Below are 12,996 nucleotides of genomic sequence, written 5' to 3'. Positions count from 1 at the left end.
AATGATTGTAGGCGAACTAACATAAAGCGTGATTAGTGTTTGTGCTTATGTCTCAGCCAATTTAATGCGTCTCACAAAATTGATGCAAAACTTATATTTAGCCAATATTTATTGATTTTTTATTGGAATATTTAGCAGTTTGGGCTTTGGCTGGTATCGAGACATTCGCACCTACACAAAAACAGTTGGTATTTACTTTTGCGTTCATAAACAATTAAGTAAGCAGCCAAGCTGTGCCTGGCTCATGCCAGCTAATGTAATGCAAAACTGAACACCAACATTTACATTCAGCTATGTTGTCTGCATTATGTTCATAACATCATTGTGTTTTTAACTAGAAAAAGTAGACACTTCAGCTGGTTGAAATGATGGAGAAAAGGTAAACATCGCTAACAAAGTACATGTATACTATATTCCTTGCATCGACATGTATATTCATGGCATTGAAAATGTATCAAGATTCAGAAGTGATTGGTTAATGGGTGGTTGAAACTTGTAACTCAATTGAGATGTCTGATGATTAAACCGATAATGACGTGTTACTTACTCGGGAAAGCATTATTTAAAAACATTTTATATTTTTGCACTTTAGATGCAGCTTAAATGGCCAATTTGTTTGTATGCTTCTTGGAAATGGGATTGCGGCATTACAAAATTCTGAATTTTAGACAACTATGTTTAATTAAGTAAATAATGAAATGATCCTTAAAGAGTTACAAGTTTTTTTTACCCAAATGATAATATACTACACATGGAAAGTACAAGGGTGATTTTAGAGTGTTACTTGCATCCACTAGCTTTAAACAATTATGGTATAGAATGTTTTTTCTCTATTTTGATACAAATGTAGCTATTCACTATGTATGTTGATGACTTTGTATATAATGCTGAATTGTTTCATCTGAGTTTATACAGAACAACAGTTTACTATCCTCACTATTGACCAGGGGCAATCTTGTAAACACAGATAGTTTAGGATTTTTATACTTTTTTCAAAACTTTGATATTTTTTGGTCACAATGAGAAATATTTCAAATCCAAGAGTTGGACTAGAAACATTACTACAGACTTATTCTTAATTAACCACTTAAAATTTTAATTCTAGTTTTGACACTTACTTAGTATTGTAATAATAATTCAACATATGAGATCTTACATTATTTTTTGTAGATTCGTTGCCTGATAAGATACGACTTCCACACATCAATAACAATGAACAAAATATATTACAATTTGATACCAAAAAGATATTCAAACAAAAATATTGTGATTCTAGGCTTTGATGCATAGTTTGGGATCTTTGACTAAACTCTTAGCAGTTGATAAAAAAAAATGCAAAAAAAGCTGGTTTTGGGATTATCGAAAACATAATTTTTCAAAGAATTAAAGAGGTTACAAAGTGTTAGCATTTAAAAAAGTAGTAACAGTAAAAAAATCTGATTTTGATTTCTTTATATTAATGGTTGAAATTAACATATTATAGTATATTGATTCATGTAAATAATACATTATATTTTAAACATTTTTAACTATTTTCACAATATTACTTATTAACTAATCCTGGGAGCTTAGAAGATTTAGACTTTTTACTCTATGACTAATCCATGGGATAGTTTGTTTTAACGATCTTTAACACCTCTATGTGACAGGGATCCACTTATCCTCAATCATACGATCGCTTTTACAAAATGATATTTCCAAATAGTAATAATATATAAATACATTTTAACACTAATATTGTTATTGCTAGTTTAATCTAAAAAACTAAAAAAAAATAATTTGTAAGTGGAAATTTCTATTTAATTTGACATTCACACTATATTTAACTGAAATTAGTGACCTTGCGATATTTTGTTATACGCTTGTTAATGAGATGCCTGAATAGTTTGTTATATTAAACTAAGAACCATGGGTTTACTAAGTAATTTGTTGGGCATTTGAATGAATACAATTTAATCCAACTGAGCAACAGCGACCATAGAAATAAGTCTGTTTAATTTGTAATACATAAACTACACAACTTACAGTTTATCCTTTAAACCCTGGGGCGGTTTTCATAGAACATGTTAAGTTATTTCTTAACCTTAGTTAAATTTCTAACCGTTTTATTGTCAAATTTAAAGAAAAGTACAAGTGTTTTTTTAACATAAAATATTTATAGTACATAACATTAATGAAAATGAAGTATTTTATATTTTATTAAATTATTATATCATATATCCAGTGAGATAATTAACAATGGCAAATGATTGAAGTTAGGGAATGACTTAGAATGTTTCATGAATACTGGGCCCAGGTGAGAAGACTATGAGATATGACATCATGATCTAATACATGAATCCACTCAGGTCATATACACCAACAAACAATATAGAGGGTACTAAATATACTAGCCGGAATAAGAAAATGTGACTTATAAAAAATTTGTCTAAATTAACATCAAACTTTACGATGATTACATGAACTGTTTGAGACATAAATGTAAAAGTACTTCCTCAAAGCTCAATATGACAATTTTCAGAATTAAATAATGGTTATCAGTATGGCAGTCTCATAACCATTTATTTCGTGTAAGTACATACTTACCATAAATTTAGTGGTCTACATTTTATTTTGGTTATTTTAAAATACCTATGCCATTTGCCTGTCATTGTTTTTCCCTTCACCTGATTTAAGTCAATAACAGCTGACTGCTGGTTAACTGAAATATATCTTTTGGATAACTTGAAAAATACTGCTATCTTATTGGACAAAATAAAATGTTGACCACTAAATCATCTCTAAAAATTGCTGTTTCTGGTTGTCATTTCAGAATTGGTACATGTTTGTATGCACTGTTTCTTTATCCAGCCAGTAATCTTTGCTCTGATTGGCCGTTTGATGAGATGAACATGCTTTCTTACCCATTTCTGATATAGTTCTTCAAATTATCTCAATATGAATGAGAAATTATGAATAAAAGCAAGAAAAGAATCGTTTGTATTACTCTCAGTCTTCCTCTCTTTCTAGCAATATGAAATGTTATGGTCCTCAAAGACTTTGTCTGCTATATTCACATATTTTAGAATTATCAAATGTTTTTTTGATACTCATACATTGTGGATTTTTTTATACAGAAAAATGTCAGTGATTAATATGACACCAAATTTCACAACATGATTTATTATATGAAACCTTACAGCATAGGACTGCATGGCTGTCTTAACCATTTTTCATTTATTACGTACAATATGTACATTTGTGTTTATTTCACTATGTTACAACAGTAAGTAATTTTGAAAGAACAAATTTAACATTAGTTTTGCCTTTGTTCTTCAGGTCAGCTCCGGAATTGGGCAATGCCAGCAAGGATGGACAACTCCGCAAGACCAACTCCCAACCTCAGCCTTCCAGGGGCACTAACTCTGCACAGGGCAGTTTAAAGGGTCGTAACCTGGAGGACGCACACAATAAACACTTCCGCTGCAAGTCCGTGCCCACACCTTTAAACGAGGTCGTAAATACGGGAAAAGACGATGCAGCGGTCGCAGCGGCCATATTGGCGGGAGTGAAAAACGGGAAATCAACGCTTGGCAGTGGGCAGGAATCATCCTGTCCAGACTCCCCGACAGAGTGTTCAAACAATCTTTCAGACAGCGCGAATAAAATGTCTAGTTCAAATTCTAATCAAAGTGCAGTGGATTCTCTATCAAAGTCAAAAGGTGTGAAAAGTACTGGTCAAAAATCAAACATGGGAGTGACAAAGGAAGATCCCAGTTATGCAAATTCGACTGATCCCTCGGACAATGGGTCCGGAAGTTCCCTTGCACAGACCTCAAAATCAAACAACAACGGCAGTGAAGGGTTAGAAAATGAACAGAACTCGGTAAGTTAACCCATAGGTTGACATCCCTATATTGACCAAAATGGAATAGTCCGAGCTCCAATATGGACTGGACCATTAACATTTCATAGGGGTGTTTGTCTATATGTGTGGAAATAACCCGAGAATGACATGGAATGGAATGCTAACTGGGAATGTTGCTATGTTTAACACCTCCACACGGAATGTGCTAGTTACCATGGCAACACGGAAACTTTCCTGTAGTCTTACGTGGATATATTTGAGTGTTTTAATACTGGAATGCTTTCATACAAAATGTGATTTGTTTTTTAAGTTAGTTATTTATCATTTATTTATTAATACTTTCATTATGGATATTTATATGTGTATATATACATACTAAACTTGTCTGTGACAGTTGAATGCTGTAAAATCGTTATAGTATAAATGATGATGTGCATGTCTGTAGAGGAGTTTATCATTCAGGCGAAACAATTAGTTGACCATTTCGTAATAATCAGGTTTAATAAAGTGTTCAAATAAACAAAACACAACTAACTAGTCAGTTTTACAGGAAATTTATCTGCTTAGAAGGACCCATCGGTCGTGCATTTAAACCACTGAACCAAGTTGAAGCCAAAATATCTGATCTTTCTACAATATGATTAAAATATTAGATAGATATTATCCTATTATGTTTATAATAAACCAGTTTGGGAGATTTTTACTTCTCTGAATGAAACTGGGTTTTTTTCATGCCAGAATACCTAATAATTCTGGATATTTTTTTTATTAAATGTTTGTTGTAATTAATAGATAAGAAAGGTTATAATTATCACACCAAAACATTCTTTGTTATGTTTTTCTTAAACCTCCTCAATTTAACATGACTGACAGCCAGGGCTGTCTTCATATTAATTTGGGGGGCCCAACTTTGGCCTTACCTTAAGAAGTATATATGTCCCCCAATTAATTAATAATTCAGTCCTTATTTAAAGAATTGAGACTTAAAGGTCTTTTTTTAAAGGTAATCATGATAAAACATTTTTTATTTGTGAAATAAAATTGAAGTAAAATGGCTATGGGAAATAAGTTACAAGTTGCGCTTATACTTGTGTAATAAAGCAGACTTTTCAGCTGCTGGGCTTGTGCCCATAGTTTTTATTGTGTTAACAAAATAAAAATGGAGTGATTGGGGCCTGGTATTTAAGCCACTGTGTTCAGTTCTATGTGACACATGCTGTCATTTAATTAATTCCATTTAATTATCATAGGGGTTGTGTGAGGAAGTTAGTGTGAATGATTGTGTGTCCATTTACAGCCAAATGGTTCATCAGTATAACTTAAGGTGAATGCATTACAGTACTTTATATTATCTGTGGTATATATTGTAACTACAAGGCCCTTGTTCATTAATGTATTCAGTCTGATAATAAGACCCAAAATTGCTATTTAAGAGCAATACTCATAACTTAGAATTGCAACATGTTTACAGTAAGATATTTTACAATTGTCTACTTATTTTTTGTCAAAAATAATTGTATTTAAAATAATTGATGATATTTTGAAATTGTTTTTTTCTGACTAGCAATAACCTTTAGAATATATGTTGATAGGCATTCTGGCTGTGGGTGGATGGTATTTATTTCCAACAATCGTTGTTATTGTGCTTAGTCTTCGTTGTGTTAGGATTATGATACAAAAATGAACAAAATAAACATTTGTTGATCAGCTGGTTTTGTTTGCCTTTCCTTCTTTATTTACTCATTGCCCTATTCTTTGCTTTAGAGCAAAGCTGACGTTAGTATCGCATGAACTGCACGGCACTATCATGTCTTTGTTTATTTCACTGCTGCACTCTGATTGGACAAGCTGTACATTTCTTGCCCAATGGTAAATGATTCAAATATCGGCTGACACAAATGTGAAAGCAGTCCCAAAAAACATCTGTCTTCTATTGTCGTCTCCCCCTCCGGCATCTTGCAAAAACTTGGCCATAACCATTAAACTGTTCAGGATATTTAAATGAAACTTGGTTCACATGTTTCCAGAGACAACATACACATGCATACTAAGGCCCATGGCTCTGCAGCACTGTTAATGAGTGTCTGTCACTAAGAAGTGTGGACACCAACTCTTGGTTTCCCTTAAGACCAAATAATTCTTACACTGATAAAAAATGAAAATTTATACACTGAGGCAAAAATGTCTAGGTTACACAGCTTGTTAATACATTTAACCTAAACAACTACTATTTTTAAGAGTTGATCCCTAGAGAAGCTCTCTATATATCAATACCAAACAGTCTAGGTTCTAGATGTGGTGTTTAACCTTGTATCATGTTAACTTTGAGACCTGCTTGACCTAAGCTCATAAAACTTATGATATAAGCTCTTAAAACTTGTGTGATAAGATTAGTGCATGAACCTATTAGAAAACGTTGCCAAAAGTCAAGGTCACATTTGTTTTCATTTCAATATTTATATGAGAAAGAAAGACCATAGAACCGTAAAACAAATGAGTAAAATGATGTTTAATGTGACAATGTAGGTCAGAGCTGTCTTGGTAGGAAGATAATGTACAAGAACAATTACAGGTTACAGCTGTCTTGATAGAGGAGGAAATAATATCAAAGGATAAACTGTGGTATAATGTTGGTCATAAATCTAAAACTTTTCAATGGCTATTTGCAAACAACTTAGCCCAACCTCTAAAATTGTTCAACGGCATTTTGCTAAATCTTGGCCATAACTCTTTAAACTGTAACTTCAAGATATGTAAATGAAACTTGGTTCACATGTTTCCAGAGACATCATACACATGCATACTAAGGCCCATGGCTCTGCAGCACTGTTAGTAAGAAGTGTGCATACCAACAATTGTCTTCTCTTACGACAAAATAATCCTTACACTGATAATAAATGAATATTTATACACTGGAAGCAAAAAATTTCAAGGTCACTCAGCTTGATTATACATTAACAACTTCTATTTTCAAAAGAGAAACACTAGAAACTCGATGCAACAGTACAAAACAGTCCAGGTTCTAGATGTGGTGCTTAACCTAGAATCATGTTTACTTTGAGACCTTTTTGACCTCAGCTCATAAAACTTATATGGAATGATCAGTGCATGAACCTATTCGGTAACTCTGCCAAAGATCAAGGTCACATTTGTTTTCATATCATTATTATGATAAAGAAAGACCATAGAACAATAAAACATGAGGAAAACGATGTTCAATTTGAAAATGTAGGTCACATCTGTCTTGGTAGGAAACTAATATTAAAGGACAATGTAGGTCACAACCGTCTTGGTAGGAGGAACATAATGATACAGAATAATTTAGGTCACATGTGTATTGATAGGAGGAAATTAATGATGCAGAATAATGTAGGTCACAGGTGTCTTGATAGGAGGAAATTAATGATACAGAATAATGTAGGTCACAGGTGTATTGATAGGAGGAAATTAATGATACAGAATAATGTAGGTCACAGGTGTCTTGATAGGAGGAAATTAATGTCAAAGGATAATGTAGGTCAAAGGTGTATTGATAGGAGGAAAATAATGTCAGAGGATAATGTAGGTCACAGGTGTCTTGATAGGAGGAAACTAATGATACAGATTAGTGTAGGTCACAGGTGTCTTGATAGGAGAAAATTAATGTCAAAGGATAATGTAGGTCACAGGTGTCTTGATAGGAGGAAAGTAATGTCAAAGAATAATGTAGGTCACAGCTGTCTTGATAAGAGGAAAATAATGTCAAAGGATAATGTAGGTCACAGGTGTCTTTATAGGAGGAAAATAATGTTAAAGGATAATGTAGTTCACAGGTGTCTTGATAGGAGGAAAATAATGTCAAAGGATAATGTAGTTCACAGGTGTCTTGATAGGAGGAAAATAATGTCAAAGAATAATGTAGGTCACAGCTGTCTTGATAGGAGGAAAATAATGTCAAAGAATAATGTAGGTCACAGCCATCTTGATAAGAGGAAAATAATGTCAAAGGATAATGTAGGTCACAGGTGTCTTGATAGGAGGAAAATAATGTCAAAGGATAATGTAGTTCACAGGTGTCTTGATAGGAGGAAAATAATGTCAAAGAATAATGTAGGTCACAGCTGTCTTGATAGGAGGAAAATAATGTTAAAGGATAATGGATTTTACAGGTGTCTTGGTGGGAGGAAAATAATGTCAAAGGATTATGTAGGTCACAGGTGTCTTGGTAGGAGGAAAATAATGTCAAAGGATAATGTATGTCACAGGTGTCTTGATAGGAGGAAAATAATGTCAAAGGATAATGAAGGTCACAGCTGTCTTGATCAGAGGAATATAATGTTTAAGGAAAATGTAGATCTCATCTGTCTTGATTGGAGGGAAATAATATTAACAGGTAATGTAGGTCACAATTATCTTGATATGATAAAATAATATCAAGAGACAATGTATGTTACAGAGTCTAGAAAGAAGGGAACCAATGACAAAGTACAAATCATGTTACAGCTGCCTTGATAGTAGGATATTAATGACAAAGGACAATGAAGGTAGGTCATATTTTGATGGAAGGGAAACAATGTTAACAGGCAATGTAGGTCACAGCTTTCTTGATAGGATGAAATGATGTGAAAGGACATTGTAGGGCAGTGCTGTCCAGATAGGTGGAAGTTTATATCAACGGAAAAGGTAGATCACAGCTGTCTTGGTACGACGCAAATAATGGCAAAATGATCATAGCTTTCTTGATAGGTTGACAATGAAGGGAGATCACAGCTGTCTAGATAGGATGAAAATAATTTCAAATAACATGTAGTCAAAGCTGTAGTGATAGGAGGAAAACAAGGTTAAAGGACAATATAGATAACAGCTGTCTTGAAAGGAGGTAAACAATCTCAATAGACCGTGTAGATAGATCAAAGCTGTCCAAGAATCAAAAAGGGTTTATTTTTTCAAATATATTTCTTTAGTTCACATGGGGGATCAAAAAGACAAAAATCAACTCATGGGAGATGAAACAAATGCTATCAAGACTTCTGTGATCTACATTGGTTTTTCCTATCAAGATAGCTGTGACATTATTTTGTCCTATAAAAATAGCCGTTATCTTCCTACATTATTTTCCTGCTACAAAGACAGCTATGATCTACATTGTCCTTTGGCATTATCATATCATATCTAGACAGCTGTGACCTACATTGCCCTTTAACTTTTTTTCCTCCTACCGATACAGCTATAATATACCTACATGTTTTGTTTTACATTATTTTTCTCCTACCAAGACAGTTTGGATCTACATTGCCCTTTAACATTACTTTCCTCCTATCAAGATAGCTGTGATATCTACCTTAATTGCCCTTTAATATTACTTTCATCATATCAAGATAGCTGTGATCTACCTAAATTGCCCTTTAACATTACTTTCATCATATCAAGATAGCTGTGATCTACCTAAATTGCCCTTTAATATTACTTTCCTCCTATCAAGATAGCTGTGATCTACCTTAATTGCCCTTTAATATTACTCTCCTCCTATCAAGATAGCTGTGATCTACCTTAATTGCCCTTTAATATCACTCTCCTCCTATCAAGATAGCTGTGATCTACCTTCATTGCCCTTTAATATCACTCTCCTCCTATCAAGATAGCTGTGATCTACCTTAATTGCCCTTTAATATCACTCTCCTCCTATCAAGATAGCTGTGATCTACCTTCATTGCCCTTTAATATCACTCTCCTCCTATCAAGATAGCTGTGATCTACCTTAATTGCCCTTTAATATCACTCTCCTCCTATCAAGACAGCTGTGATCTCCCTAAATTGCCCTTTAATATCTCTCTCCTCCTATCAAGACAGCTGTGATCTACCTTAATTGCCCTTTAATATCACTCTCCTCCTATTTAGATAGCTGTGATCTACCTAAATTGCCCTTTAATATTACTTTCCTCCTATCAAGATAGCTGTGATCTACCTAAATTGCCCTTTAATATTACTTTCCTCCTATCAAGATAGCTGTGATCTACCTAAATTGCCCTTTAATATTACTTTCCTCCTATCAAGATAGCTGTGATCTACCTAAATTGCCCTTTAATATTACTTACCTCCTATCAAGATAGCTGTGATCTACCTAAATTGCCCTTTAATATTACTTTCCTCCTATCAAGATAGCTGTGATCTACCTAAATTGCCCTTAAATATCACTCTCCTCCTATCAAGATAGCTGTGATCTACCTTAGTTGCCCTTTTATATTACTTTCCTCCTATCAAGATAGCTGTGATCTACCTTAGTTGCCCTTTAATATTACTTTCCTCCTATCAAGATAGCTGTGATCTACCTTAGTTACCCTTTAATATTACTCTCCTCCTATCAAGATAGCTGTGATCTACCTTACTTGCCCTTTAATATCACTCTCCTCCTATCAAGATAGCTGTGATCTACCTTACTTGCCCTTTAATATTACTCTCCTCCTATCAAGATAGCTGTGATCTACCTTAATTGCCCTTTAATATCACTCTCCTCCTATCAAGATAGCTGTGATCTACATTAATTGCCCTTTAATATCACTCTCCTCCTATCAAGATAGCTGTGATCTACCTTAATTGCCCTTTAATATCACTCTCCTCCTATCGAGATAGCTGTGATCTACCTATATTGCCCTTTAATATCACTCTCCTCCCATCCAGATAGCTGTGATCTACCTTAATTGCCCTTTAATATTACTTACCTCCTATCAAGATAGCTGTGATCTACCTTAATTGCCCTTTAATATCACTCTCCTCCTATCAAGATAGCTGTGATCTACCTTAATTGCCCTTTAATATCACTCTCCTCCTATCAAGATAGCTGTGATCTACCTTAATTGCCCTTTAATATTACTTACCTCCTATCAAGATAGCTGTGATCTACCTTAATTGCCCTTTAATATCACTCTCCTCCTATCAAGATAGCTGTGATCTACCTAAATTGCCCTTTAATATTACTTTCCTCCTATCAAGATAGCTGTGATCTACCTAAATTGCCCTTTAATATCACTCTCCTTCTATCAAGATAGCTGTGATCTACCTTAATTGCCCTTTAATATTACTTTCATCCTATCAAGATAGCTCTGATCTACCTTAATTGCCCTTTAATATTACTTTCATCCTATCAAGATAGCTGTGATCTACCTAAATAGCTCTTTAATATTACTTTCCTCCTATCAAGATAGCTGTGATCTACCTTAGTTGCCCTTAAATATTACGTACCTCCTATCAAGATAGCTGTGATCTACCTAAATTGCCCTTTAATATTACTTACCTCCTATCAAGATAGCTGTGATCTACCTAAATTGCCCTTAAATATTACTTACCTCCTATCAAGATAGCTGTGATCTACCTAAATTGCCCTTTAATATTACTTACCTCCTATCAAGATAGCTGTGATCTACCTAAATTGCCCTTTAATATTACTTTCCTCCTATCAAGATAGCTGTGATCTACCTAAATTGCCCTTTAATATTACTTTCCTCCTATCAAGATAGCTGTGATCTACCTAAATTGCCCTTTAATATCACTCTCCTCCTATCAAGATAGCTGTGATCTACCTTAATTGCCCTTTAATATTACTTACCTCCTATCTAGATAGCTGTGATCTACCTTAATTGCCCTTTAATATTACTTTCCTCCTATCAAGATAGCTGTGATCTACCTTAGTTGCCCTTTAATATTACTTTCCTCCTATCAAGATAGCTGTGATCTACCTTAATTGCCCTTTAATATTACTTTCCTCCTATCAAGATAGCTGTGATCTACCTTAATTGCCCTTTAATATTACTTTCCTCCTATCAAGATAGCTGTGATCTACCTAAATTGCCCTTTAATATTACTTACCTCCTATCAAGATAGCTGTGATCTACCTAAATTGCCCTTTAATATTACTTTCCTCCTATCAAGATAGCTGTGATCTACCTAAATTGCCCTTTAATATTACTTTCCTCCTATCAAGATAGCTGTGATCTACCTAAATTGCCCTTTAATATTACTTACCTCCTATCAAGATAGCTGTGATCTACCTTAATTGCCCTTTAATACTATTTACCTCCTATCAAGATAGCTGTGGTCGACCTTAATTGCCCTTTAATATTACTTTCATCATATCAAGATAGCTGTGATCTACCTAAATTGCCCTTTAATATTACTAACCTCCTATCAAGATAGCTGTGATCTACCTTCATTGCCCTTTAACATTACTTTCATCATATCAAGATAGCTGTGATCTACCTAAATTGCCCTTTAACATTACTTACCTCCTATCAAGATAGCTGTGATCTACCTTAGTTGCCCTTTAATATGATCTACCTTAATTGCCCTTTAATATTACTTACCTCCTATCAAGATAGCTGTGATCTACCTTAATTGCCCTTTAATATTACTTACCTCCTATCAAGATAGCTGTGATCTACCTTAATTGCCCTTTAATATTACTTTCCTCCTATCAAGATAGCTGTGATCTACCTAAATTGCCCTTTAATATTACTTACCTCCTATCAAGATAGCTGTGATCTACCTTAATTGCCCTTTAATATTACTTACCTCCTATCAAGATAGCTGTGATCTACCTAAATTGCCCTTTAACATTACTTTCATCATATCAAGATAGCTGTGATCTACCTAAATTGCCCTTTAATATTACTTTCCTCCTATCAAGATAGCTGTGATCTACCTAAATTGCCCTTTAATATTACTTTCCTCCTATCAAGATAGCTGTGATCTACCTTAATTGCCCTTTAATATTACTTACCTCCTATCAAGATAGCTGTGATCTACCTAAATTGCCCTTTAATATCACTCTCCTCCTATCAAGATAGCTGTGATCTACCTAAATTGCCCTTTAATATTACTTACCTCCTATCAAGATAGCTGTGATCTACCTAAATTGCCCTTTAATATTATTTTCCCCTATAAAGATAGCTGTGATCTACATCATTACTTTTCTTTTATCGAAACAGCTTTGACAACAACCTCCTTTTGACATTATTTTTCTTCCTACAAAGACACCTGTTATCTACTCACATTGTCTTATTTCTGTTTTATAGTAGATATTAAAATAACAGGTTGATAACCGCATGTTTCTTGTTTAAATGGTGGGTCGAAGATGACGGTTGTTTGAGGCCCAGAACCTAAACTTTTTTGAAATA

General features: G+C 34.0%; 1 protein-coding gene across 1 annotated transcript in view; it reads left to right on the top strand.

The window, feature by feature from the left end:
* LOC128240369 (kalirin-like) overlaps window positions 1-12,996 on the top strand; it is a 206,779-nt gene that overhangs the window by 177,910 nt on the left and 15,873 nt on the right. Inside the window, 1 exon segment of the mRNA XM_052956997.1 lies at window positions 3,319-3,865. Coding sequence (XP_052812957.1) covers window positions 3,319-3,865 — 547 coding nt within the window.

The sequence above is a fragment of the Mya arenaria genome, chromosome 7, assembly GCF_026914265.1.
Source record: "Mya arenaria isolate MELC-2E11 chromosome 7, ASM2691426v1".
Lineage (NCBI taxonomy): Eukaryota > Metazoa > Mollusca > Bivalvia > Myida > Myidae > Mya > Mya arenaria.
The sequence above is the reverse complement of the archived record's forward strand: the minus strand, read 5'-3'. Positions and strand labels throughout refer to the sequence as shown.